The sequence below is a fragment of the Pinus tabuliformis genome, chromosome X, assembly GCF_031772625.1.
Source record: "Pinus tabuliformis cultivar Carrire ecotype Pingquan chromosome X, CPIR1, whole genome shotgun sequence".
NCBI classification, from domain to species: domain Eukaryota; kingdom Viridiplantae; phylum Streptophyta; class Pinopsida; order Pinales; family Pinaceae; genus Pinus; species Pinus tabuliformis.
In genome coordinates this window covers 454856507-454884104 of record NC_142308.1, presented here as the reverse complement: position 1 = coordinate 454884104, position 27598 = coordinate 454856507, and the positions used below count along the sequence as shown (strand labels likewise).

The following is a 27598-nucleotide window of genomic DNA, read 5'->3' as shown; positions in this document are numbered from 1 at the left end:
ATGCTTCCATTGGACCTTTATTCGATTGATATGAGCATCGTACCAACAATGTGAATACTCAAACATAAGAGAACATAAGAGAGAAAGTATGAAAGTATTAGAGATGAGATTGTCAAAGATGTACGCATAATCATATAATCATTTTCATTAATAAATATATATCGAGAGAGAGAGTACAAAATGTGGGAGATTGATAAAGTTTGATCATATCCCTAATAAAATACAATAAAGTGGGTGAGTGATCAATTTAGACTGTCACCTATAAGAGATTGGGATAAAGTACAAAATTGAAACCTATAAATAAAATATGTGTTCATTAGATGAAGTCTCATCAATTCCTCCCTACTAAGACACAATCATTAATGAAGGTATCACTAAAGGGACCTTGTGAGTAATTGATCAAAATCTATAAGAGAAAAACAAAATTAGTTTATATTCATCCATATTAGTTATAAAGTGAATGTTTGACATTGGCCAATCGGAAACTTTTAGTAGATATTGAACGTTAATGAATTCAACTAGTTGAACCCCAAAAAAATTGTATAACACCTACTAAGTATTTGTTGTCAAAAGTTATTGGAACTATCAACAAGAAGTTTTGATATTAAATTATGAGTTTATTTGTTAAAGTTCGTAGCGATTTGCAGATGGATAAGTAATATAAACAAAATTATGAAGTCCTTAAAAGTAATAATAAGTGAGAGGAAGACAATAGAGATTATATGTAATTGCTCCATAGTTTTGTAAAAGGCTCACAATTGTCATTGTGAGTATAATGCCAACTTCTATTATGCTCGTCAAAATAAGAGAAGACCTTTATTCCTAAGCATTGACTCTTCAAGAGGCTTTGAGTTCTTAATGTTCTAGCCTTATTTCAGCAACTATAACACTTTATGAGACACATGTTGGCCACATCCATATAGCACCATAGGACCTTTGAGGACATACCTAATATTGGTGGTATAAAACAAGGGCACCTCCTCTCCCCCACAATTTGTGGGGTTTGCATCAATGAGCTTGAACACTTCCTTAGGAAGAACACACATGTAGATGATGGTTGCCTTCTTCACTAGGCCCCAATTTCACTCTTCTTATTCACAAAGGATGTGGTCCTATTGACTCCTTCAACACAGGGATTACAACAACCACTAGAAGCCCTTGATTGATTTTGTGACATCAACAATCGATGGTTTCTCCATGCAAATCCAAGGTTATGGCCTTTACAATAACAAGAAGGGCCTCTCTAACCTCAATTTTACCTTTTGAGGGCGTTGTTATCCACCAAAAGTGGGTAATGCCTAGAAGAAAAAAAGTATTTTCTTCTAACAGTCCACTGGCCAGCAGCCCCATGATCGTCAGCGCATAGCATTATGGTAGATTTCTCCACCCATTGCTCTGGTCATATCTTTCTCCCATATGGCATTCTTCTTGAAGGTAGGTGGGTCATCTATCAATAGGTACTCGAACCACTAGCAATCTTGTGCTTTCATTTTAATGTTATGGGCATATTAATATGGATCATTAGGAAAACAAGATAATTGACTGATCTAAGAAATACAATATTCAATGCCCATATTAATTATGATAGGTGTATATGTGAACAACCTATATAATAACAACTTTATGTTCCTTTGATTCCTTAATGCCATGGGTGGAGATTTCCTAGTGACAAAGTGATCAAACCATTGAGCCTATTTTTGTTGAGAATGAGCTTCTCTATCCATTGGAGGTTCTTGAGGTATGAGAGAATGGATCGAATGTCGTAAAGTTAACAATTTAATGAGAACATTATCGAGTTCTCATTTTTTCAAAAGGTCACATTTAGTGGCTATTTTTACCCCAAATCCAATGGTGGCATTACCATTAGCACCCTTTATTATAGGGTGCTTAAGATTGTGACTTGTTTGACCCCAAAATTGAAAAGTGATGCTACTAGTAGCACCACTTTTATATTTTGAGTAAAAAATATGAATTAATTAAAATTACACCGTTGATAGCTAGTACCCTTTAAAAGATAATTGTATCCTTGTTCCCATACTTCACTTGGGAGGTTAGTCTTCACTCTAATCCAATGGGACCTCCTCAGAGGCCTTAGGCTGTAGAAAGGGCGCTACTAGGAAGCAATGTTATCAAAACCAAACTGTTGATCAAATTGGTAGACCCTTGAAACTAGGAAACAGTCAAAACCAGACTGAAACTGGTAAAAAAACCAGACCAAAAAACTAATCAACCAAAACCACATAAAATATTCAAATTTTAAAGAAAAACATATATGTTCATGTGCATCCATATGAATCCAAACCATTTATACAAAAATAAGCAAAAGTTCTCATTTATATAGCATGTAAGGGTGCACATAGCCAAAATAGCATTGAGTGCAATCCATCTCTAAACTGAAAATACATCAACAAATAAGCCCTAGATGGCCTCTATCATCCAAAAAAATTCATGCTACAACAAATACCTACATATCATCAAAATCATTTCCTATATTGGGATCTTCATCATCAATAGCACCCTCTAAGCATTAAAATAAGATAGAAAAGGATTAACATGTCAAGTCAAGATTTTGTTTGAGTGATGAGTACATTTTTAATAGGGTCATGATAGAGGAGTTCAATAATCAATGCCACTAACATCAAGGTATATAGAGGGTTTGGTGCTTGTTGCTACAAAATCTAGCAAGCCTTGGAGAGGGGCATCCTACAAGGCTAATACTAGACCAAGAGACAACAATGGGGTGATGGCCCACTGTCACCATAGCTAAAACCCCCTACTCTTTATGGACTTTCACCAATGGGAGGAGTCCTGGTATATGAAAGGGTCACCTAATAGGTATTCTAAGGTTCAAGGGGCAAGGTGACACAAGAGGTCTTCAATGGAAAGACACAATTTAGGCTCAAGGCTCCAAGAGGAAGAAATACACTTTCCTTAAAGAAAACCCAATTGAATGCAACACGAGACCTAGGGTGTGATTAGTGAGTTCATAGTTGGGATGGCCAAATTTCAAGCTAAAGAGAAAGGATTTCCAACAATGTATTCCAATAAAATCTTGATACATGAAATCCTCAAGAAGCCCCAAGTTGAAGCTAAATTCAAACTAGGGTTAGCTTGGGGCTAGTAACCAGGGCAAAGAAATTTATGGACAAAGTTAAAGTGGTTCAAATCCCTCGTGGGCCAAATCAACAAAAAAAATTGATATGTCCAACATGACAAGATTACATCTACATGGATCACATTTCCAATTACATGATACACAACATCTTGGTTAAGCCATCCTTGGAGCCTTATGACCATATTGAGTACTTTTAGTAGAGTATAATGAATGAGTTCATTGAGTTCATAAAAGATGACTACTCTCAATTATTCTATCCATATGAGTGCATGCATATAATCATATTCAAGAAAAGGTTGAAGAAGCATAGGCTGAAGAGGCCACATGGTCAAGGTACCATTTGGACCTCAAGCATGGGGGCCACATCTTCTCAAGGGGAAGGATATGTTGTGTACCTAAACAAAACATTTTTATTATCCAATAGATTTATGTACATGATCAAGTTTTCTCATAGGTTCCTAGGTTTGGAATAATCTTTATTCCTTTGACATTTTTTTATACGGCCACTTATGTTAAATAATGCTTCAAATAGATAATTAGTGTGATTATGATTAAATATCTAACCATAAACCATAAAGGTAACTTGGGCCACATGTTAGGGCTTTAGTCCATCTTTTATAAATAGGGGTTTCCCACCTTGTAATCATCAATTGATTATCAATCAAAATTATTACCCCTTTCTAGTATAATGAGGAGTAATCTTTCATAGTTATTCAAATTTTTAACTCCAATCCACCTTTCGTCGTGCATTAGGCCCTACTCTTTTTATTTCCTTTGGCTCATAATTTCTATTTTTGTTTTGGCTATTTCCATGATTGTAGTAATCAATTCATTTTCAGTACTGGAACAACAAATATGGTGCTTTATTTCATTTTCAGTACTGAAACAATGAATGTGTTGCTTCATTTTATTTTCAGTATTGGAACAATGAATATGGTGCTTATCACCTTCGACTTCAAACCACCTTTAGGTTTTGTTACTTGCATCCACAAGTGTTGGCAGATTGTAAATACCCAGGATAGTAAAGATCCCATTTCTTAGCACTCTACTCCTATAAGAGGTTAACATCCTCAAACCAATCAGGGAGATAGTGAAGTAGGTTTTTGGAGGCGACCACAATTTTTGGAGATAGATGACATTTCTATTGTCTGCCTCCCTTGTATATGATCTCATTAGATGTCCCCCATCTTCTACCACTAAAATAGGATATTAATGAAATTATCAAGAGCAGCATTCATACAAGATACTCCCAAACGTTTTAGATTGTACTGCATATATTGTTTAATCCCAACTTGGCTTTGTTAAAATGTGAAACTAGGGCCAAATTCCACTTTGGGTAGTTCGTTTGAAGAAGATGATTATTGGATTGAATTCCTCTTTCCGAGAGGTCCAAAATTGACCTAAGGCTCACTGAAATCGGACAAGGAGAAATATGATTTTGAAGAGACCTCCAACCTCATTTGGCACATTCACGAATCACAAAACATCATTCCTTCTCTCTCCTACATTGATTGGTTCATACAGATTGCAGGGCAACCTATTCATCTCACATGTGCGACTTTGTGGAGGACTGATCTGACCTGCGTTGACTTTCTGTATTTGGGAGACTTTGACCAGCATTGACCAAGTCTACTTTGACTTTGTTTGACTGCGTTCTTGGAGGGATTGTCTCCATTTCAGCGGGCCACATTTATTGGCACAGATTATGAAGCATTATGGGCAGGTTGACTTGTGTTGACCGCAGGCCTATGTTGACTAATTTGAACCAGTGAAGATAATATCAACAATATATCGCCGAATATCAGAAATATCGCGATATTTTCAGCGAGCCGAAATATCGCCGAGAAAATATCGCGATATTTCCGAGATATCGGCGATATCTCGGCAAAATATCGCGAGACGATATAAAATATCGTCGAGCGTGTTTTGCCGCGGTTAGAAAAAGGAAAAATCATTTTTTTCTTCATTTTTGTTTCTGGGTGTTGGAGAAGGAAAGGGAAGAGTTTTGTGGTGGTTGTCAAGGAGGGTTTGAGGATCAAACAACGATTATCACCACCAACTAAGATTTTTTTGTGGATCAAAGATTGAAGAATAGTGAGACAAACTTCATTTCTTCCATTAAAAGGTGTGTTCTTAAAAACCCCTATGTTAATGATTTTTTCATAGATTTAGGGTTATGCTTGCTTGCCTCTTTGCCTACCAACATTTTGTTTCTTTGTTTTTTTCCATTTGCTATGATTTTCATGCCCATGAGCCAATGCAAGGGTTTTCTCCATATTTGGACAGCAAGCTTCAATTTTTTCAACTTTCTTATGCACCCTCTTATTGCCATTTTTCATTCACATTGCAAAATGCAAATAATGTAGTAATTTTTTTTAAATGAGGTGGTTATTACTTATTATCTTTTGTGTTGGGGGGTTTAATGCCAATTTTTTGTTTTTCTGTACCCTAGGTTTGAATTAGTTCACTACAAATGTCAAATATGCCAGAAGCCTTGGACCCATTTTGGGAGTATGGGGAGGCTTTTGGTGGGGCAAATCAGGCATATATATCATGCAAATTGTGTGGGACCAAAATGTCAGGAGGGGTTACACAATTGAAATACCATCTGGCTAGACTCTCTGCACATGATGCAGATGTAATGCCTTGTATGGTTTCTAGTGCAGAGGTTATACAAAAAGCTCTTGAAGCAATTGCTGAACAAGACAGAAAGAAAGCTGCTAGGGAGAGGCCAATGGTCTCAGATAGATAGCTGCTAGTTTTATTTTTTTTGCAACTTTTGCTACATATAAATTTATAACTCATGATGATGAAATACTTTTAAAGTTTTATATATGTGATGTTATTTCGTTTGAGTCCTTGATTGGACAATTATCAAGGATCAGCAGGATATGTGATGTTATTTTGTTTGAGTCCTTGATTGGACAATTATCAGGGATCAGCAGGATTTGGTATCGCCTTTGAAGTTTGATGTATCATTTCTATTTGACATCATATATATCAATGCCTTCTTCATATTTATGTGTCAATGTGTTTAGTTCATGTTGTTATTGCTTTATATGTTTAGAAATCGGAAAAAAATGAATATATTATGCATTTTTTATGCTTGCCGATATTTTCACCGATATTGCTGATAAGATATTTTCTGGACCCTCGCCGATATTTTGCCAATACCGATATTTTCAACACTGATTTGAACACAGTTTTCTGGTTGACCGAGTTTGGCTGCTCCTTTTCTTATTATTTTTGTTGCTGGTTGACTTCCAAGGAAGGCCAAATTGCTTTGACCTTGACCGAGCTCAAGGAGGACTCTTTTACTGTTGCGCTGACCACTATTGACTTTCTGGTTAGGGCTGTTTGACTGCTGTTGACTGAGAGCAGAATTTCAGATTTTGATTGGGCCATCTATTTGACTAAGGGCAATTGTAATGGATCATCTAATTGGAAAGTCAAGTCAAATTGACTTTGGCTTTCATCATTGTACTCTATTAGATATTCTCTCTCTGCTGAACATTTGATATTTGATAATAAGAAGGATTGATTAAGGGTTTACCCCATCTCGGGGTTTTTCCCTGGCTTGAGCCAAATTTTTGGGTTCTCTTGTCTTGGCTTTTCTTCTGCAGTTTATTGTTTATGTTCTATCTACAGTTACTGTCAATGTGAATTAATGGTTTATGTGATTGTTATTGGAAATTAAGTGGAAATTATCATTAGGCTAATAAAAGGACATTAAAGTAATTGATGCAAGCATAGAACATACCATTGTTATCTAAAATTAACAGGTTTTCTATTTTGAACATGTCCTAAAGATGCCTGAGGGCATCATTGTTCAAATAGAGCTATCTTCAACACGCTTTGATACACAATATTCACATTCCTCTCAGGTAGTTTTGAGTGTCTTCACACAAGTTGAGGTGGAGGTAGATCATAATCTTCCTAGAGAGGAACCAATTTGCAAGTTATACTCCTTACATGTGGTGGAGACAGAAACAATTCCTCTTCCACTTTCCTATTGTATTAAATACCAATGCTTCTTTAGGGATTTAGGGGGTTCACTCTTCATCTTCTTTAAAGACCTTGATTAGAGGTGCTTGCCTCTATTTAATCAAGGAGGCAATCACCTTTAAACACCGCATACTTCAACATCCCACCATGGAAGACATTCATATTACCTCCTTCCAAGAGTACACAATCACTAAGAGGTCTAACCACTTGGAGACTTCTGTTGAGGTTGACAATCATAGGTCCACTATGCATTGTTCTACAACATGCTCCACCTTGCATCCACGATGCAATAGGCCAGGGACTCAGAGGAGGCCTAGAACTTTTCAACACTAACAACATTGTGGTACGTCGACTCATGATTGATCACAAGCATCTTCCCTACTATCAGAGTCCTTTGACTTTGGATGCCAGGAGGCGTTCTACCCTGGATTCTAGTTCAGCTCCACTTTCTACTCTCCACCCTTATGAATAAAGGCCACCATGGATCATTCCCCATATGCCCATCAGATTATAAGACTCTCCAGCAGATATTATCATGCAGTCTCTCAAGGTGGATATTTCCATTCCTGGATCTAATGATCATAGTATCTGATGACCAGAGTAACTGATATTCCTCTATTACAACCTATCTTATTTCTGTGTTTGTACCTATGCCTGACTCTATTTGATATATAGCTTTTCCTGTTTTTGTTCCCTTAGCTATAGATTTTCTAATTTAATTTTTAAGAGATAACGTTTGCACTCCCCCTTTTATCATTTTGATATGTTGTACTTTATAATCCGTTTGACCTATTTTGGTCGTCTTAACTTCATTTCATTTCATTCTTTTGGTCCAGCTTGTGGAAGAACCCATTAAATTTGTTTCAGGGGTAGCATGTACCTATATAGGCATTGGGTCAATAGTAAAAATAGTTGATGATGGTATCCCAGAGCAAGGAACACAAAGATTGCATCTTCAAGGAGTGTTGGAAAGATTGCAAAAATAATTCTGTTATGGATGAAAGGTCAAAAAAAGATAATGGAGAGTTATGATGGAGTGTTGGAAATATACCAAAACACAATCTGTGATTATAGCATTGGGATATTTTTCATTGCAAATGTACCAATTCACTGAACCAGTGATTATAATGCTGACAAAGTTTTTGGTCAATGACAAAAAAATTAAATTCCAACTGCAGCAACCATATAACTGCAGCAAATATTTGTTGCTGCATAATCCTTGCATTAAAATGTTGTCTGAATAATGAGAACAGAAAGGACATCAAAGGACTGTTATGCTTCTTTTATACCAGATTTTCAGTAAGTGCCAATCCCGGCATTGTTTCCCGTATGATATATATTTTTAGTAAAAGCCTTTACTCTAACAGATTCAATATCAAGGACGGTTACTTTGATTCCATATTGTATCTCTCGTCGTGACTTTTCTAACTCAGCAATAAGTCTCTTCACACCCATGTTTCAGCGTGTTCTCTATGCCTAATATTCCCAAACTTTTTCAATCATCACTTCTTTAACTTTCAGACCTGATAACCATGGAATTAACTAGTTCTCAGATGCAAATGGCAGGCATATATCCTATACACGAATCATATTTAAACATATTGCAATACTACTTTTGGGAGTTTATATTTACATAACAATGTCTAGTACTGCAAGAAGCACTGACATAATAATCAGTTAAAGTCTTGTACGATACATCTTGTGCATAAATTGTATTTAGAAAATTTTGGACTCCCATTAAGATAAGATTGTCCGTTGCTAGGAATATTACCAATTTATTTGGGCCTATGTGAGTTATTCAAAACAGGAAAGTTGAAAAAGAATATGACTTGAAGGCAAAACCATAAAGATAAATTACGATTTTCAGTAATTTACCTGGAGAAATAATGCATTTATATATGATAAATAAACATTATATTGAATCTTCATAAGAAAATGCCAAAGGAATCCTATGTTTTTTCCTTTTCTCTTTTATGATGACGTGAAACATTACAAGTTTTTAAATGAAAGACTTGCCTTTTTCCCCCATTCATATGCTCGATCAATAAGATAGGAATACTCTAAATCCTCAAAGCATTTTTGCAAGGAAGAAAGTGGCTCGTTGAAGTAGACAGGGAGACAAACTCGGGTAAGATCCTTTCCAATGTTATCTTTAATCATTGACCAAAGGCTGACTCCTTTTTCCTTTTCCAGTGGTTCAGGCAAGCTCTTTCTCCTTTTCACATAAGGATAGCCAAAGCCAACATGTTCCATGTCTGCATCAAGCCCACTTGTACCATCAGACAAATCTTCATCGTCAAGAAGTTCATCATCAGATCCTGCTGATGTTCGCCTGTATCCAGAGCTGGTGCTTCGTAAAGAATCTGACAAAGAATCCTTTGTGTCAAAAAATGTATCATCATCTTCATCAGTTTCTACCTCTCCACCATCTTGCCTTTCATTGTCGTCCTCAGATTCCGTTGCACTACCTTCCAGACACAATTTTGTAAATAAGAAAAGCAAAACCAGTTAAGATACAAATCACATATGAAGTAAAAACCACAGATTAATAGAGCAGCTCTCGCTTTTTTTCATTTTTTCATTTTAGAATCCCTTAATACAAATTCTCCATGAATGTACATGTGTTATGAATTTCTTTTTGAATAATGACTAAATCATAAGAATAACAAGGTGAACCATGATAAAGTCTTTCCCCATCAGGTACAAATTTAGTTGGAAGCTATTTCCGAGAAAATCAAAATGTCATTTGAACTGGAACACTGTATATAAAGAAATAAATACACTCCCTTCATGCTTTCACTACAGGAATGGTTGGGAGAAGAATTAGAAAATTAAGAATAATAAAGACATCATCTACAGCAATGTATTACAATGAATAGCCGACAGGTATCTTTTATCACCAATATTTTGCAGAAAAGTAGAGATGCATTACAAGGTATTATTAAGTCAACTCATCCCATGTAAATTGTGTCTAGGTATAAAAAGATTCTCTTACATAACAATATGTGTATTCTCTTGTGACCTCCGCAAGAAATATTGTGCTCTACTTCTAAGTAATTATACAAAGCCAAGTCAATACACTTTGACTTATTATTGTTGGATTGCCACTTTGATTATTCACTAATGCTTGAAAATTGCTGAGATGCTTTGCATTGTTGTCTATGGTTAGTGAAGAGTGACCAATTTCAACACAATCTGTTCAAGAAATAGGCGCTTTGATCCCCAAACTGAGTGAGGATTGGTGGGTTAAAGTTGAGTTCTTAAATTCAGAGAATCAATAGTTGACTTCCATCAAAAAATGTACAATGCACCAACAAACTTTCATTGAAGGAAGTCTATACATACATGGACACCATGATAGAGCAAAGTTCACATTATTACTGTAGAGATTAGCCGTGTCATCAACCAATCTTTTGTTACACAAGAATGTGCACATCAAGTGAAAATCATTGTCATTAATAGTGGGATATGTTCAGCACACACCTAAGGATCTTGGTACATGTCAACGATTTAGGGAAGTTGCCACCAACTAGAAAAGTTGAGAAACCCATACAATCCCAATAGGAAAAGTTAAGGCTATGGCCCTTTAGATAAAACTTCCATGTAGGGGTACCTCACTCTCCCAAAGGAAAAGTTCCCAAACGTCCAAACTATATGTAAGAAGGAGATCAAACAAATGGTGACCTCAAGGGGAAAGGATGGACTCCACACTTCAGATAAACAATGGACTGGGGGACTGAATGCTTGCATCAAATGACATACCTTAGAAGCAAGGTTTGGACTTTTTTGTCTTGGTCAAATTGGTGTGCAAAAAACTCAATCCCTATCTCTTTGAGTCATAGAGATATGTAGACCTAATAATCGTATCTATGAGGTGCCAATTGGGTTAGGTGAACTAAAATTGGTTCTAAAAACACTATCTCTTTGGAGGGAAAAAGAGACATACCCTTTAATAAGGTAGAGTTGGAGAGTTCGAAACATGTTGAAGTGAGGCCCCACAAACTAGAATACCAAGTAGGTGTAGGATGTGGTGATCTTGATCTATTTACCCAAGTTGACCAACAACTATCAAATATCCCACAAGATGGACAAGGCATCAATCTATCTTTGTAGGCCCACTAGTGTGGAATCAAATAAGATCAAGTCATAAGCAAAGAGAAGTAGGAAGATCAATACATGGTGAAGGAATCGACCATCTCCATCTTGAATATGCTTAGAATTCCAACTTAGAGATATTATATTAATAGATTGTGCAATGATGAAAAATATAATGAAATAGAATCTCTAAATACCATTCTAGTGACATTTTGAATGAATATACATGACTCATTACATCATGGAATCATAAAATTACATCATGCCAGCAAGAGGCGTACAAAGAAAATCCCACCCCAAAAAATCCAAAAAGGAAAGAATATGAGCCTAGCCACAAAGAAAAAGGGACTCAACATCTAATCGAACAACATAGGGTTTGAATTTCACAAGCAAATCTAGCTCTTGCTTAAAACTCCTCAAATCCTCTGTGCTAAACCAAAGGGTTCCAACTTCCTCCTAAAAAGTAATTTTACATCAATGCTTCAATAGAAAGTCAATTGCAATCAACCATAGTGATTTCCATAGGCATTTGTAGATATGGTTGCTTGCAACATGGATAAGAAAGAAGCCAAATTTTGGCATAATTTAAACAACTTAAATTATTTCGATTTTGGATGTCATTGTGAGGCCATAGTGAACACCCTTTTCACCAATGCCCTGGGACTTTTGTTTCTATCAACAATGCCTTGTCCCTATGGATTTCTCTTCATAGGTCTAATCGCTTGGGGTGTCCTCAGGCTCTTCCAATCACTAGGGTTGTTGTTTGGCTCTTGCAAACACCATGGGTTTCCCCTTGTTCTATATTTGTATGTGTCGATTGCTGAAGCAGTGGTTATTTGTAAGAGGAAACTCACATTATAGGGTAGATAAAGATTAGGCATATTTTTCTCCCAAATGGTTCCAAAATGGTTACTCCCATTTTTCTCTTAGGGGTGATCAAGCTTTTGCTGAATGGGCTCTTGCATGCTTGCACACTTTTTTCATTGCTTCAATATGAGTGATCAATGCTCCACTTGGTCTTAGATTTCCCCCTTGGGTGGATCACTTCCACTTAGTCTTATATGTGCGAAGGAGTCATTGTTTGATTTATGGAAATCCCCTTTGGGGTTGGTTTGTTACTTGTAGCCAGATGGGATTGGTGCCTCCAACATTTCAAAGCAAGTTGCAAGTTTCACATCATAAAGATTTCCCATTTGTAAAGAAGTTGATGATGGTTGGACACATTCTCTAAGTCTCATGTGTATCATGTTCTTGTTGGTTCCCTAGCAAAGGCTAAATTTGTCAACTTGAGGAGACTATGAAGACATTTTTATGGTCCAAGAATGGTAGATGGTGGGATCATTCTTTGGTTCCTTGGGATGTATGCACTATGCCCAAGGATGAGGGGGGCCTTGATTTGATTATCTGTAGCTCAGGGCAGTGTTCTTGAGGCCTAGTGGGTGGTTTGATGCCTTAAGGTTTTGCACCTTAACAAGTTTGTATTTGCCATTAAATGCTTTCAACACAACATTTGGGTAGAGTTCTGTGACATTATTTTTACACACCATTTATTACACGTGACTAGTTCGATTATCTTTAGGAGCATTTGGTCAGCTTGGAAAGTTGTTGCAAGTCTAATATCATTACATTGGGAGGGTAGTCAGGCACTTTGGGATCTAGCTTGTTGGCCAATTTTGTGCTATATGGAGCATAGGAAACTATGTTGTAGAGTTGCCTCGCTTCTAAGCATGCAAGTCGAGCTTGAAGGGCATCTTCTTCATGAGATATTTGTGGGATCTTAGTACTTGCTCTTGGAAGAAGTGGCACCCACTTGCTTGGGAGTTTGGTCCCATTATGACTAAAGAGATGAATCATTAAACCAAATCAACATACATTATAGATAAATAGCTAAAGACAAAGGGAAAAACACTTCTCTAATTTAAATAAAAATAATAATAACACAATAAATCTTTATCATATTTATGTCAAGATATTTATTTGGCATGATATACATATGAACCCACCACTATATTTTCCATGCTCGCATTCACCTACATCTCTCTCCTTTGAATGAAATTGACTTTCATCAACAACAGTAGTCTCTAGATCCACTTTTTCAGCCTGCAAAATCAAAATGTGAGAACATATCATCAATAAAATGCACACTAAAACCCAAAATTTTGAAGCATAAGATTAGTATAGATAGATGCAGAGTGAGCATTAACTAATACAATTTCTAGACTACCCTAAAAACCATGAGAATATCATTACATAAATTATCATTCTTGTACATTTAACTTTAATATTAGCCTTTTTTGTACACACCAACACAAATCCTACATTCTCACTTATCAAGTTCATGTGCAAGCTTGTAATTTTGTCACTCACAAGTAATCTTTAAGTCATTATAGAAAGAAAAACGCATTATGCCAAAAGCTATTCCAAAAATATCTTCTTGACCATGGATATCGATTTTGCATGGGAGGGTTGACAACAAGATAAAGAATATCCTTAATGATAAACACCCATCCATCCATAGATGTGACTATAGCTATAGGTATCCAACAATGGCATAGAATATCAAATCAATTGGTTTTGTAGCGACACTTTAATGAGGAATGCCTGCATGATAATTTGCCAAGGTTTTGTACTATGCCAAACCAACTAACGTCCAATGTAAAACAAGCAACCAAGTGTATAAATTCTAAATCTTACCTAAGCATTAAGTCAGTGGGTTGAAAAATTTAGGATTAGTCTAAAAATTATGCTAGAAATTTGGCATTATTTGAAATTCTTGTAAATTCAAACTTGTAGTTTCACTACACTAAATGCTAGGATCCAATTAAAACCATGACACAATTTTCGCAAGGGTATCAAAAGAGCTATTAATCGCAAAAGGTGGACACCAATGACCACCTAAGGCATTGAAAAGGAATTGCTAATGACCTTGTTTACTATGCTTATATCCAAAATGGCACTACTATTGCAACTCCAAAACCAATTGCAATTCTTAAGCTCAAAATGTCAAAAACAAGAGACAAAAGTACAAAAAATGGTGATGGCACCTACAAACCAATATTATTAGAATCAGAACTAGAAATGAATAAGTTGACCTTAAAAAACATAAAGTATCCAAGTATTCATAAAGAAAGACATGTTCATGTACATCAATGTAAATCCAAACCAGTAGACACCAAGCATGCAAAGTTTTCTCATGTACGTTGCATGAAAAAGTGAATATAGTACAATGACACCAAGTGCAATACACATACAAATGAAAATACAACAATGAAGCTCTAGAAGGGTGTGAGGCAAAAAGAGGGGGGCATTAATAAATAGATGAGAAATAAAATTTAGGGTATGGATTTTTTGTGTATTTTTAGTTTTTCTTTTCATTTTTGGGAGGGCAAGGTTGAGTTGGTATGGTTTCAATAAAACTGGTACAAAACCAGTTGAATCACTACATCACTGGTCATCGAAGACAAAAGTGGTAAAAATAGCTGATTGGCCAATTTCAACCAAAAAAAGCAAAAATTAAAAAATTCTAGATTGGTTTGGTCGACTTTGATAGCTATGTTGCAAACCCAAGTGGATTGCACCCTCAATCTCCGAATATATGGAAGAAGATCTATCCAATGAAAACTTTGTTGATTGGATTGTTAAAATAGAAGTTCCATAAGAGAGGGAGAAAACCTTAGTTTATTCAAAAAGGGGAGAAACACTAACATAATGCCCAAATTACAAATAAGAGTAATTATGCCCTTATTACATAAAAGTAGCCTTTCAGAATTATTGAAATTATAAATATATTATTGTAAAGACATAAGGCTGGAACATTATGACAAAGTTAAGAGTTTACAAACAAGGTAGCTCATGTACATAAAGTCTAATTGCATAATAGCATGCCCTCCCCCTTACAAAGCTTTGTCCCTTTTACCCACATAATAGTGGGTAACCCGATAGGAGAAAAAATTTCTCCTACTTTGGATAGCCAGCCAGCCAACAACCCTACATTGCTCAATATATGATGATATGTTATATTCCTCCGCCATTTGCACCTATTAGACACCTCTCACTCTCTGACATTCCTCTTGAAGGAAGGTGAGTCACCATTCGACAAGTACTTTAATCATTTTAACGTCATGTGCTTTTACTTAATGTTTTGGGAATTATAAGATTGATTAAGGGGCAATCTGGATGATTGACCAATCTTGACTATAAAAATTGTTCTCTCACATTACCGGGGGGGTTTAGCCTAGTCCAATGGGACCCCCTCTAAGGCCTTAGTGTTATAGGAGGGGCATTACTTGGAAAACTTCGATTAAGTAGCATGTCCATAACGTTCCATACTTGCCACTTTTCACCATTCCCCTAATTTCATGTCCATCCTTTGGGTTTGTTGTCATTGGTTCATTGAAATTGGCACCTTCCCATCCTCATCCATGACTCTGGGCTGAAAACTTTGCCATGGAGATTGATACAACTAAGAGAAAGGTCAAAGAATAAGATGGTCACAATGAAACAAAAAGAAAATGTAAAATGCAAAATATGGACCGGACATTAATTAGCACGTGGGAAAAATCCTAGCATGAGCTCTACCCCCCCCCCCCTCACATTAGCCATCACCTGATTCCTAAGCACTAAATGCTCCATCACATAATAAAGGAACCCTTGCATGTCCCAACACTGATGAGTGAGAAGTTGACTCATCATTAAGGGGTAAATAATGCTACATCATTAAAAGCAAGCTTGGACACCTAAGTTATGCTCCCTATCAAAGCATTATCAAAAAGAAGTATAAAGCACACCAAATGGGTGAAAAAAGCATGCCGAGGAAAGGGATAACTCATGCCTCCACGATTGCTCCCTTCATATATCTATACACTCAGGATAATGGTCCTCCTTCAGCTAGTCCCATAATTATGGCACTTTGCCATGAAGCATTTCCCTTCCATTGCCACCATTATCACGAACACCTAAGAATTGAAGGGTTGACCTTGGACATGTCACCTCCCCTTAGGGGCTGGAAGCACCTAATAGGGTGACCATCTAGCCATCCCTAACATAGGTAAGGAACACCTTTACGAGACTTAGCCTTGTTACATATTTGACAATGATCCTATATTGAAGTATTATTATGCCCTTAACAATTAAGTATGGTCCATTATGATGAATCTATGGTCATTGTCCCTAATGATTGGTAAGTTTCACTTGATTTTGAGATGGTTTTGCTAGGCGGTCCTTCACACAAACAGCAGAGGCCTTGAGTGCACATTTCATGCCTCCAGGACATAGCATGCCCAAGTCATTCTACATTTCCAAAGAGTAGTGATGACCTTGAAGATGCAACATTGCCCCTCCAGAGCAAAGCATAGGGCACTTAGATAACTCCAGCATATGATTAACACCTCAGAGCACCCCCAAATGTTGAAACGTTGAGCTCCTCTTGCTTGGTGTTGGAGATTCTTGATGATGTACCCAGTAGACCCAGCATGTCCTCAAGTTGGCCTTACACTCTTTGATGGGCATGACTTGTTTCAGACTCTAAATGATGATGGTCAACCCAAGGATGACAATGGGGGGGCTTGTACTACCACTTAGAGCCCCAACGCTGGAGAGAGATGATGCCACATTACACTTCTAGCCCATGGGAAGGTGACACGAAGCACCCAATGCATGGTTTTAAGACATGGAGGCATTTTGAGGCACTTCTTAAGGGCTTCCCCTCAAGGATGAAGTTGATTTTGATGATGGGACATCTTCCTAGCCCATTTATGAAGTTTCACAACATTTATTACCCAAAAAGGGCATGACATCATTCTAATGGAGTATTTTGACCCACACGTGTGGGCTTTGTGGCATATTTTTATTATTGTGAGCTATGGGGTTGTGTTAAAATTGGCAACTAGGGTCAAACTCCAGCGTCACCTTATTTATGGCAGCTGATATTTTTCTTGGATTCCTCTCTTCGAGAGGTGTAGGATTGATCTAAAGATCATCTGATTCCAACATGTATTTATGGAGATATGAATTTATTCATATTATTGACAATTTGTCAAGGTCGGCCAGCAAGCTAAACAAGCACTTTTACCCCCAGCTCAACCTCAACGTTTCATTTAAATAGAGGAGACCTCAAGTCATTTGAGGAGCACATTATCTCATGATCTCTCCCTCCATTTGTTTGGGTATGTCTTCTCATAAGGAGGGTGTGGTGGAAAGAGAGATCTAAGGAGACCTAGCCGTTGTCAAGAAAGGAGATCTAGTCGCAATTAGGGAGGAGACCTAGCCGCAATCAAGGAAGACCCTTATCCGCAGCTAAAGGTAGGCCCTAATCCGCAGCTAGAGGAGGCCCTAATCCGCAGTCAAGAGGAGCCCTTATCCACAGTCAAGAGGAACCCTAAGCCACAGTCAAGAGGAGCCCTAGTCGTAGCAAAAGAAGGTAACAAACTTGGAGATTATCTTGGAGACAATGCCACCTATCCCGTAAAGGGTGTAGGGAATGTTACCGTTCAATTGAATCAGGGTAACATGATTCATTTACAAGAGGTTCTATATGTACCTAATCTCAAGAAGAACCTGGTGTGCATTTCGGCAATGGAAGACAAAGGTTACAAGGTGGCATTCATCGATGGAAACGTATGTGTTTGGAAAAGAAATTTTAAAGATGCTTTTACTCTTGGGTTCAAGGCTGGCACTTTGTATCAAGTTGCAGGAAGTCCATTGGGAGCCATGTCTTGTGACACATCTCTACAATCTGAACTATGGCACCGAAGGTTTGCTCATCTTCATTACAAGGCCCTACCCGATATGAGACAAATGGTGACAAGGATGCCCGAGTTCAAAGAAGAGCACAAAGATATATGTTCGAGATGTACCGAGGGAAAACTTACAAGGGGACCATTCCCCTCAAGCAATAGCAAGACCACAAATGTGGAACAACCCATTGAGTTTGAGGTTCATGACCAGGAATCTCATATATGCAGGTTGAAGAAAACTCTTTATGGATTGAAGCAAGCACCCTAGGCTTGGTATGAGAGGATTGATAGCTATCTAATGAAGCTGAGATTCACTAGGAGTGAAGTCAATCCAAACCTTTACTTTAAGGTTGAGGATGATAAACCTCTCATACTGGTACTTTATATGGATGACCTCTTTCTGACAAGTGTAGACCCTCTCATTCACAAACGTAAGAGGGAGTTGGATTCCGAATTTGAGATGAAGGACCTAGGACTGATGCACTACTTCCTAGGGTTGGAGGTCTGGCAAAAGCCGGGAGAAATTTTCCTATCTCAAGGAAAATATGTTGTGAAGATATTGGAAAGATTTGGGATGGTGGATTGCAAGCCTGTGACTACCCCGATGGAGCTTAACTTCAAGAAGTTATGCGGTAGTGTTGTCGGACCCAAATTGGGAAATGATTTTGAGTATCGTCAACTCATAGGAGCACTAATGTTCTTGGTGAACTCCTATCTGGATATATGTTTTGCAGTTAACACATTGAGCCAATATATGGTTGAGCCTCATCGCTCACATTGAATTGGTGCCAAGAATCTTTTGAGATATCTTTGGGGCACAATCACTCAAGGATTGAGATACACTGCCGAAGATGTGAGGCTGCATGGTTATTCTGATGTTGATTATGTAGGCAATATGGTGGATCGCAAGAGTACTTTTGGGTGTTGTTTCTCTTTGGATTCTACTTCGATATCCTGGATGAGCAGGACGTAGAAGTTGGTTGCTTTGAGCACCACTGAGGCCGAATACATAGCTGCGAGTATGGCCTCTTGTGAAGCTGTCTAGTTGAGGAAGCTCTTCAGTGAGCTGTTTGAACATGTGCTAGACACCACCGTGATCCTCTGTGACAACCAGAGTGGGATCCGATTATCAGAGAATCTTGTATTTCATGATCACTCCAAGCACATAGACATCAAGTACCACTTTATTCGGGATATGGTACAACGAGGAGCAATAAGGTTCCAACACATTGGGACTGATGAGCAGGTCGCCGATATTCTGACGAAGCCCCTAGGAAAGGTCAAATTCTTGACTTTCCGAGAATGACTAGGAGTCGTGGAGAGACCCTCTCCTAAGGGTCCTGTATGATATGGATATTGAGCTCTGGGAGCTCCGGGGGGGCTTGGGGTACTTCTTGGAGCAATGAGCTTCCCCTAGTGGGGTTTGATGTGTAGGCAGGATGAGTGGTTCACCCTTCTCCTACTGAGACACAATCATAGGGTGAGTGGTCCAGCCTTCCCCTAGTGATTTGTTGTGTACAGGGTGAGTAGTTCAGCCTTCCCCTGTGATACCCCATGGCGACATGTAGGCAAGATGAGTGGTTCATCCTTCTCCTGCTGAGACATCCTACCCATGCAGTCTGGGACTCATGGGAAGTACCTCTCATCTGGCCAATGAGTAGGGAAATGAGGATAGGGACCATAGTATTACCGATGGACACATAGTGTACTACCGTACTCCCTATGCTAGGATGACCTATATTGATCTGGGATCAATTGGAACTGACTTCGAGTCAGTAAGAGTGGCAATGAGACACTCTCTTTTCTCTAGGACTGACATCGGGTCAGTAAGAGTAGTATGAGACACTCTCTTTATTTGGGACTGACTTCAGGTCAGTAAAGAATGGTATGATACATTCTCGATCACTTCTTCTTCTTCATAGTTCAGCAGAGCAGAGCAAGAGCAATGCATTAATGACAAAGATAGTACCGACTGGCAGATTGATTAGCAAATGGTGTTCTCCCTAGTTGAGAGGGAGTGTTAAAATTGGCAACTAGGGCCAACCTCCATGTGGGTCACCTTATTTATGGTAGCTGATATTTTTCTTGGATTCCTCTCTTCAAGAGGTATAGAATTGATCTAAAGATCATCAAATTACAACATGTATTTATGGAGATATGACTTATTCATATTATTGACAATTTGTCAAGGTCAGCCAGCAAGCTAAACAAGCACTTTTATCCCCAGCTCAACCTCAACGTTGCATTTAAATAGAGTAGACGTCAAGTCATTTGAGGAGCACATTATCTCATGATCTCTCTCTCCATTTGTTTGGGTATGTCTTCTCACAAGGAAGACATGGTGGAAAGAGAGATCTAAGGAGACCTAGTCACTTTCAAGAAAGGAGATCTAGCCACAATCAGCGAGGAGACCTAGCCGCAATCAAGAGAGGCCCTTATCTGTAGCTAAAGGAAGGCCCTAATCCACAGCTAGAGGAGGCCCTAATCCGCAGTCAAGAGGAGCCCTTATCCGCATTCAAGAGGAGCCCTATCCGCACCAAAAGGAGGACTTAATCCGCAGCATAAGGGGCCTTATCATAGCGTGAAGGAGTCTAGACAATGTGGGTGTTGACAGCATTGAATAAGGTTGTTCATGTGCATAAACCAAAGACTGGTTTAGGTGTATATGTTAGACAGGGAAGCCGCAACCACTGGGAGGAGAAATTCAGGGTTGTGTATGTATAGGTTTGAGTGCAGGCAAGTGTTGTCAGCTTGAGGAAGGCAATGCTATTGTTTGGGACTGTTTGGGTATCATTTGGGAAGGCCGAAAGCTACAGCTAGTTGTTGTGCTAGGTCGCAGGCCATAGCACACAGCTGAGGTTGTGTTAAGGACTGTCAAGGGTGGACAACACCTTCAAAGGGAAACATGGCATGAGAGAAAGCTCTCCAAGGTGAATTGCAGTACAAAAAGGACTTGTCTCCTGCTGTGTTGAACTAAGGCTACTTGACATGCCCTAACCAGCGATGCAGCAAACCACAGTGCTAACATGTTGCAACAATGTTTTGAGGAGGGCTAATGGATTGATGAACTCCTAAAGGGTATGCCACAACACTCTTAGGGATTGTGTAAAGACTGTCATAAGAATTCAGGTCTGCAACAAGTGCCCTAACTAGAACAGACATCATTAGCAGAATGATATCAGTATTATGAGCAACATTTGGGCTGATTGAGCTAATTGTTGGAGGCTGAAGCTCATTGGGCTTGACCAAGCTGTTTAGAGGAAGATTTTGTCATGTTTGAACAACATTGACTTCTCTGGTCGAGGCTTTATTGTTGTTGTCATAAAATATCAGTTTTGTATATTTGTATTATCTCTCTCTCTTCTGAACTATTGAATAATATAAGAAGAATTGATCAAGGGTTTCCCCACATTGGGGTTTGTCCCTAGCTGGTGCCACATCTTGTGTCCTCTTGTCTGGGCTTGTCTGCTACTATTTATGTTCATGTTCTATCTGCATTTTATTATCACGCTGATGTGATTGCTAAACTGGATATTGATATTGGGCTAACAAGAAAATTGAAGTAAATTGCTCTTAAGCATAGAACATACCAAAAATTAGCAGGTTGGCTTGTAACCCCCTATCTTGATTCATACTCAAAACTAAACTTGCTATAGCCTATAGGGAATCTAGGCTTAATATTAGTGAGTGATTGACCTCATACATATTCAGGATCACTCTCTTGACTTTTATCATCATCACACTAGAGTTTATTGCGATGAGATAAAGGAATGCGATGCGATGGCTTCTAAGGGTTTTTATGTTTAAAAACACATTTTCCCTTTAAGTCCCATTTATATAAGAATTTGCCTCCTTTTTAAAGGACAATGGCAAACTTCTTTTTGCAATAACTTCTTCATCCGAAGTCCATTTTAGCCCATTCAAATTGCAATAGATTCAGAATGAAAAGATCTACGCAATGGGACTATTTCCAAGAGCATCCTTGGACTTTCATTTTCCTCTGTGAGGAACACTTTAGACTTAGAATTCTATTCAAGATCCATTTTGGATCACACCTTCCCACTAAAAGAGCTTTTGGTCTCCAAAAGACTGACATACTGATGTGAACAGTAAATGAGATTAACATCACCCTCTTCTTTCAGCCTCCATACACTTGCCTTGCATAGTGCCTCTGAACCAAAGCCTTTGACCACTCTCCTTCCTGGATGTGCTGGTCCTCCTGGGAAGAACTGTCCTCTTCCTTAACTTCATGCAGAACTCCTGCTGAGATGGTCATAGAAGGTAGTTTGAATTTCTCTGCCTTGATCATTGATCCAAGGTGGCTCAAACCAATGTGAAGTTACATCTGCTTCACAAAATTTTCATTTGTACCTATTTGGCAAGCTGTCAACGACAACTATTAACAACAACTAGATGGCCTAAACTCCTGCTTCAACAAAAGAAACAGATTTTCACATCTTGTGAACACCTCCATGTCTTACATCTGCATACAAATGATGGACTAGATAACAAGCCCACAAAACATGCCTTTAAAACAAATGACTCTTCAAGTCAAGCATGTAGAAAAAGACCTCTAGGACTCTTTTTCAAAAGATGAAATACTTCATCATCATCTCCATCTTGGAGACCCAATCAACTTTTCTCAAGTCAATATTACATCCCATGCATGTCAAAGCAATCAACCCTGCAAGTTAATTACACATACATGTCCAAATACAAGGAGATCATCAACATCCCTATGTTCATGCACATCAAGCTTATGCATGCATTTCATCCTTCAACTTTCGCTTAAGCACATTGTACTTTCGAAGCTGAAATGAAATATAATGTTGCAGCAATAAAGTGAGTCTCCTACTCAACTTTTCCATTCACCTTCTTGGTAAAATCCTGCAACTTGCATTCCATTAACAAAGAAATGCAAACAGATGCCTTATATCAATAGACATGCAATCTTAATTGGATAAGAACTCTAGCCATTTCTTACCAATCCATTTCAAAGGTCTTTCCTTTGTCTGCACATTAGCATCAACATGTGAATCATCCTGAAACACATCATCCATGGAAACTTCCTTTCCATTTTTGCCATCTTCTCTTTCCACTTTCTTCAGCTTTTGTGGAAGCATTGTTGGATTCAGAGTCCAACATCTTTCAGCAAGATGCCCTTGCTTATGGCAGTAAGTGCAACACATGTGCATCCTCTTAACAGCATGATTTGCCTTGTCCAATGGACCTTTGGCTTCTTGCTTCCTTTCCTTCAAAAGCATCCTGTATGTGGCCATTCTCTTCCAACATCTAGAAACATTATGGTTATCCAAACCACAAAAGGAACAAGCAATTATTTTCCCATACTTATATGGAAATTTACCATGCTGAACATAATCAAAAGGAATATGATAAGAACCAGATTTATACCTTTCTCTTTCACCTTTATTGCCTTCATGAGGAGGTGAATCAAATGAAGAAGTGACTCCCTTTGGAACACCATCAATCTCTTCAAGGTTGTTAGAGTTTCCACAACTCTCTGGTTCAAGTGTGTGCTTCTGAACACCTGCATCCTGCAAATGATGTTTAAAGCTATTGCATTCCTCCTTAATACAATCTTCACACTGTTGAGATAGAAGACCTGAAATGAAACTCCTTCTTGGAATTGTTTCAATGGCCTTCATGGCAGCTTCGGAACTCTCCCCATAAGACTGTCCATAACCAAGACCCAAATACTTAGGCCTTTCCTCAACCATTACTGGCTCAACAATACCCTGTGCAAGTTTACCCAAGCCTTTTCCTTCATAGCCCATCTTGGACATTAGCTTGGAACCTATGCCTCTTGTATGTTTTTCAAAAGAACCAATATAAGCATTCTTAGAGGAATTCGAAGACAAACTGGAATTATTTACCTCTTCTTCAAGTTGATACTTGACCAAGGCTTCCTTTGCATCAAAGAGTTGTGTCTCCAACTCATGCATCCTTTCCAGATCCATATTTGCAATATGAAGTTGTCTCTCTACTTCCTGCAATTTGTTAGAAAGCAACTGCTTCTCTTCCTCCATGGAATTCAACTGCTCTCTAAGTATGCTGCTCTTCCTTCCATCCTCGTACATTTTTCTCACCATATCCATCATGGTGGACAAGTCTTGCTTCATGTCTTCATCAAAGGCTCGTTTGAAGAAAGAAGAATTTGAGGACTCACTTGTAGAAGTTTTCATTATGCCAATGAACAAAAAAACTTCAAGCAATACTAATAAAGAGCTTATTCAAGCAACATTTTGCAACAAACCTCGTGTGCTTCAAGGATTGCCTTGAGGTCCTTTGGGATAAGAAGAATGCCTTCAGCCCTTTTTCCTTCTTGTCCTTCCTGGACTGAGCTATCAATAGCTTTCCCTTCACCTCTGCAAACTCAAACAATAGTTAGTCTGCAAACAAGCATACAATCAACCTCTAACTGTTTAAACACCTTTCAGACAAGCAATCTTTGCTCTGTCAATCAAGCATTCTGATATAACCTTCTTTGAAGGTGGGGTTAATCAATCTCAAGCTCTGATACCACCTTATCTGAAAATGGGGCACGAAAGGCTTCTTGTCAAGCTTACAAGAACCTCTCCCACTTCCAAAGCTTAAATATTCCCAAGATATTATGATTAACCAATTGCAGAATTAATAATGCTTGAAATAAGTGTATGCTTGTGGTTGTTTTTAACTATTTAGTGCTTTAAGTTCACTTGCTTATGCTGATATAAAATACATATAACAGTAAATAGAACAGCAAATGCAATGCAGCAATAAGCGATAACACATAACAGCAATATAATATGGAGTTCACCCAAAACTCTTGGGCTACGTCTCCTTGAGCTCTAGTAAACTCGACTAAGCTCTCTGGGATTTTGGCAAAGTCCTTTTACAAGCTCCACGCTCAACTCCACTGGTTTACACTGAACACAATGGATCTCTGGCTCTGAAGCTCTCAGGCTTTCTAGCTCTGGCTCTCGGCTCTGGCTCGTGACTCTGGCTCGTGGCTCTGGCTCTGGCTCTTACTCTCGCTCTGGCTCTTGGCTCTCGGCTCTGGCTTCTCTGAGCTCTCTCTTAGCCTCTGCATGCCTCTGTAGTCCGCTTGACCTCCAAGCGACTCTCAGCAAACTTCCAACGACCTTTTCCAGTCCTCCCGCTCCCTCGGCAACCTTCAGTACTTGTGCTCTCTGTGTTTTTATCATGCATCAGTTACAGTCCTCCATCATTGAAGAACCCGACTATTTCCTCACAAGAATCCGTTTACAAATGGAAAAGAATAGGTGGGTAGGAAAACCCGGTCATTTTGCCTTCCTCTGGCCGAAATAGCCAAATAACGGAATACACAGGAAATGCACGCAAAACACATCATGGGCCTTTAGCCCGAACTTCAAATATTATGGAATCGACCCTATAAACCTATCGGGTCCGTCCAAATATTGCTTATCGCTATCGCATGGCGTAATGGCCAAAAAACCCAATACACAGATAATACACAGAAAATCTGAAAATCCGGATTTCAAAACTTATGAAATCGCGTCCATAATTCGTATCGGGTCCGCCTTTTTATCAGCGTATCACAAGTCACAATCGCAATGTGCATTGGCCCTGGTATCGGGGATTCACCGATCGTTGATCGCCGATATCGCCGATCGACCCATCGGAACATCGATATATTGCATATCGCTATCGCAACGGCCCCGGGGGTCTTCCCTTTGGTCATGCCAATCGCCGATCCGCCAATCAGATCCTGACTGTTGATCCACGACCACTAATCCAACGGCTGATAGTCTGTTTCGCGCGCGTAACTTGCACAGGGATTAACCGCCCGAAAAAGCGATTTCCTCTCTCCTCCGCCATGCCACGCATCGGCCAATGTATGGATTCGGGCGAAGCCCGTCCAATACCGCTTACCACTTGAGGCCCGCTCGAAATCCCGCTTACTGCCCTTCTTCCGGAACTCAAAAGGTTTTCCTGTTTGATTTATAAATCCATCAGGTCTACTGAAGGCCTTTGCGCCTGTTTTAAGTCCTTCAGCCTTAGTTTATTGCGATGAGATAAAGGAATGCGATGCGATGGGTTCTAAGGGTTTTTATGTTTAAAAACACATTTTCCCTTTAAGTCCCATTTATATAAGAATTGGCCTCCTTTTCAAAGGACAAAGGCAAACTTATTTTTGCAATAACTTCTTCATCTGAAGTCCATTTTAGCCCATTCAAATTGCAGTAGATTCAGAACGAAAAGATCTACGCAATGGGCCTATTTCCAAGAACATCCTTGGACTTTCATTTTCCTCTATGATGAACACTTTAGACTTAGAAGTCTATTCAAGATCCATTTTGGATCAGTAACTTGCTACTTGAGATGTGATATTTTGGAACTTTTTGCTATTGGACATTGGCTTATGTCTTGGAGATGTCTTTTTGGGATTGACAAAAGGTCTTTTGATGGAACCATTGTAAATTTATTGCAGATTTTTCATTGTTTTACATGTAATTGAAATATTGCTAGGGTTTTCCTTGATCCATGTCTAAACACAAATTATTTATGGAGAATCTTGGTTAATCATTGCATGTAGAATATTTCTTCCTTGAAATCCATAGGAAAACTCCTAGTGTGCATTTACTATTCAATTTCTCCTCACACAAAAAAGATAGTTAGGGTTTATTTATGTGGAAACAAGATTTTCCCACCTTACTCCAAGCATTTGTCTTGTATCTCTTGAAATTTCCCTAAAGACTCCATCATCCAATTAGGATTAGGCATTGGCAAGCTTTTTGTTGATCAAAAACCTTGAAAAACCAAATATGTTCCTTCCTTTCTATTTTTCTAAGCCTTTCAAGGCAAATTGCTAGGGTTTTTCCAAGGGGCGAATTAGTCTAGGGCATTTGTGGTTGAGTATTTTTGGTGCAAAAACATAAGTTTATCTTGGTAATACTTTTAAACTCAAAATCTAACCTTTTTCATGGTAAAACTTCCCCTTGGAGGGATGACATCATCTTTCTCTAGACAACATTGTGTATTGGAAACCCTAATCCTACTCTAGCTTCAATTTTAGAATTATCTTGATGGTTTGCTATATCATTTTGTTGACCTTATTTTTAGTAAATCCTTTCTTTGACTCATATGTGCCTAAGTACTCCTTTATTGCTACATATCAAGAAACCCTAGGTCATATAAGCCTTCGCTAGTTTAGATGCATGAAATGCTATTCCTTATTAAGAAGTATTGAGCCTATGTCAATCATTGAGTATCTCCATCTAGCATATGCTTTCATCACCTTGAACCCTATAGCCTAGAATAGTAGAACATCCTTTTAAGTCACTAGGAAGCCTCTCTTGTGGTGAAATTCCACAAAAGAGCAGAAGGAAGATTATTGAGGTGACAATGGAAATCTACCTCATTGTTGCAATAGGATCTGGCCCTATTACCCAAACTCATACATGAGTAACCCTAGGAGAAATGTTTTCTTCTATGATGTAGCTTGCCAACCAACCCCTACCATGATCCATAGATAGCCATCCTCAAATGCATGTCACACATTGTATGGTCAGCACATTCATTAGTGTAGCCTACACATCTAATGAAGGTGGGGTCATCTACTATGAAGTACATTAACCATTTTTTGCATTCAACTACTTCATTTAAT

At 38.5% G+C, this 27598-nt stretch overlaps 1 protein-coding gene across 2 annotated transcripts in view; it reads right to left on the bottom strand.

Annotated features, from left to right (window-relative positions):
* The window catches only part of LOC149140557 (oxysterol-binding protein-related protein 1C-like), a 64348-nt gene that overhangs the window by 7812 nt on the left and 28938 nt on the right, over positions 1 to 27598 (bottom strand). For both annotated transcript variants that reach the window (XM_089447275.1, XM_089447274.1), the window contains 2 exons: positions 13219 to 13315; positions 9137 to 9588 (listed from right to left, as the gene is read on the bottom strand). In XM_089447275.1, coding sequence (XP_089303401.1) covers positions 9137 to 9588; positions 13219 to 13315 — 549 coding nt within the window. The remainder of the gene's footprint in view (positions 1 to 9136; positions 9589 to 13218; positions 13316 to 27598) is intronic.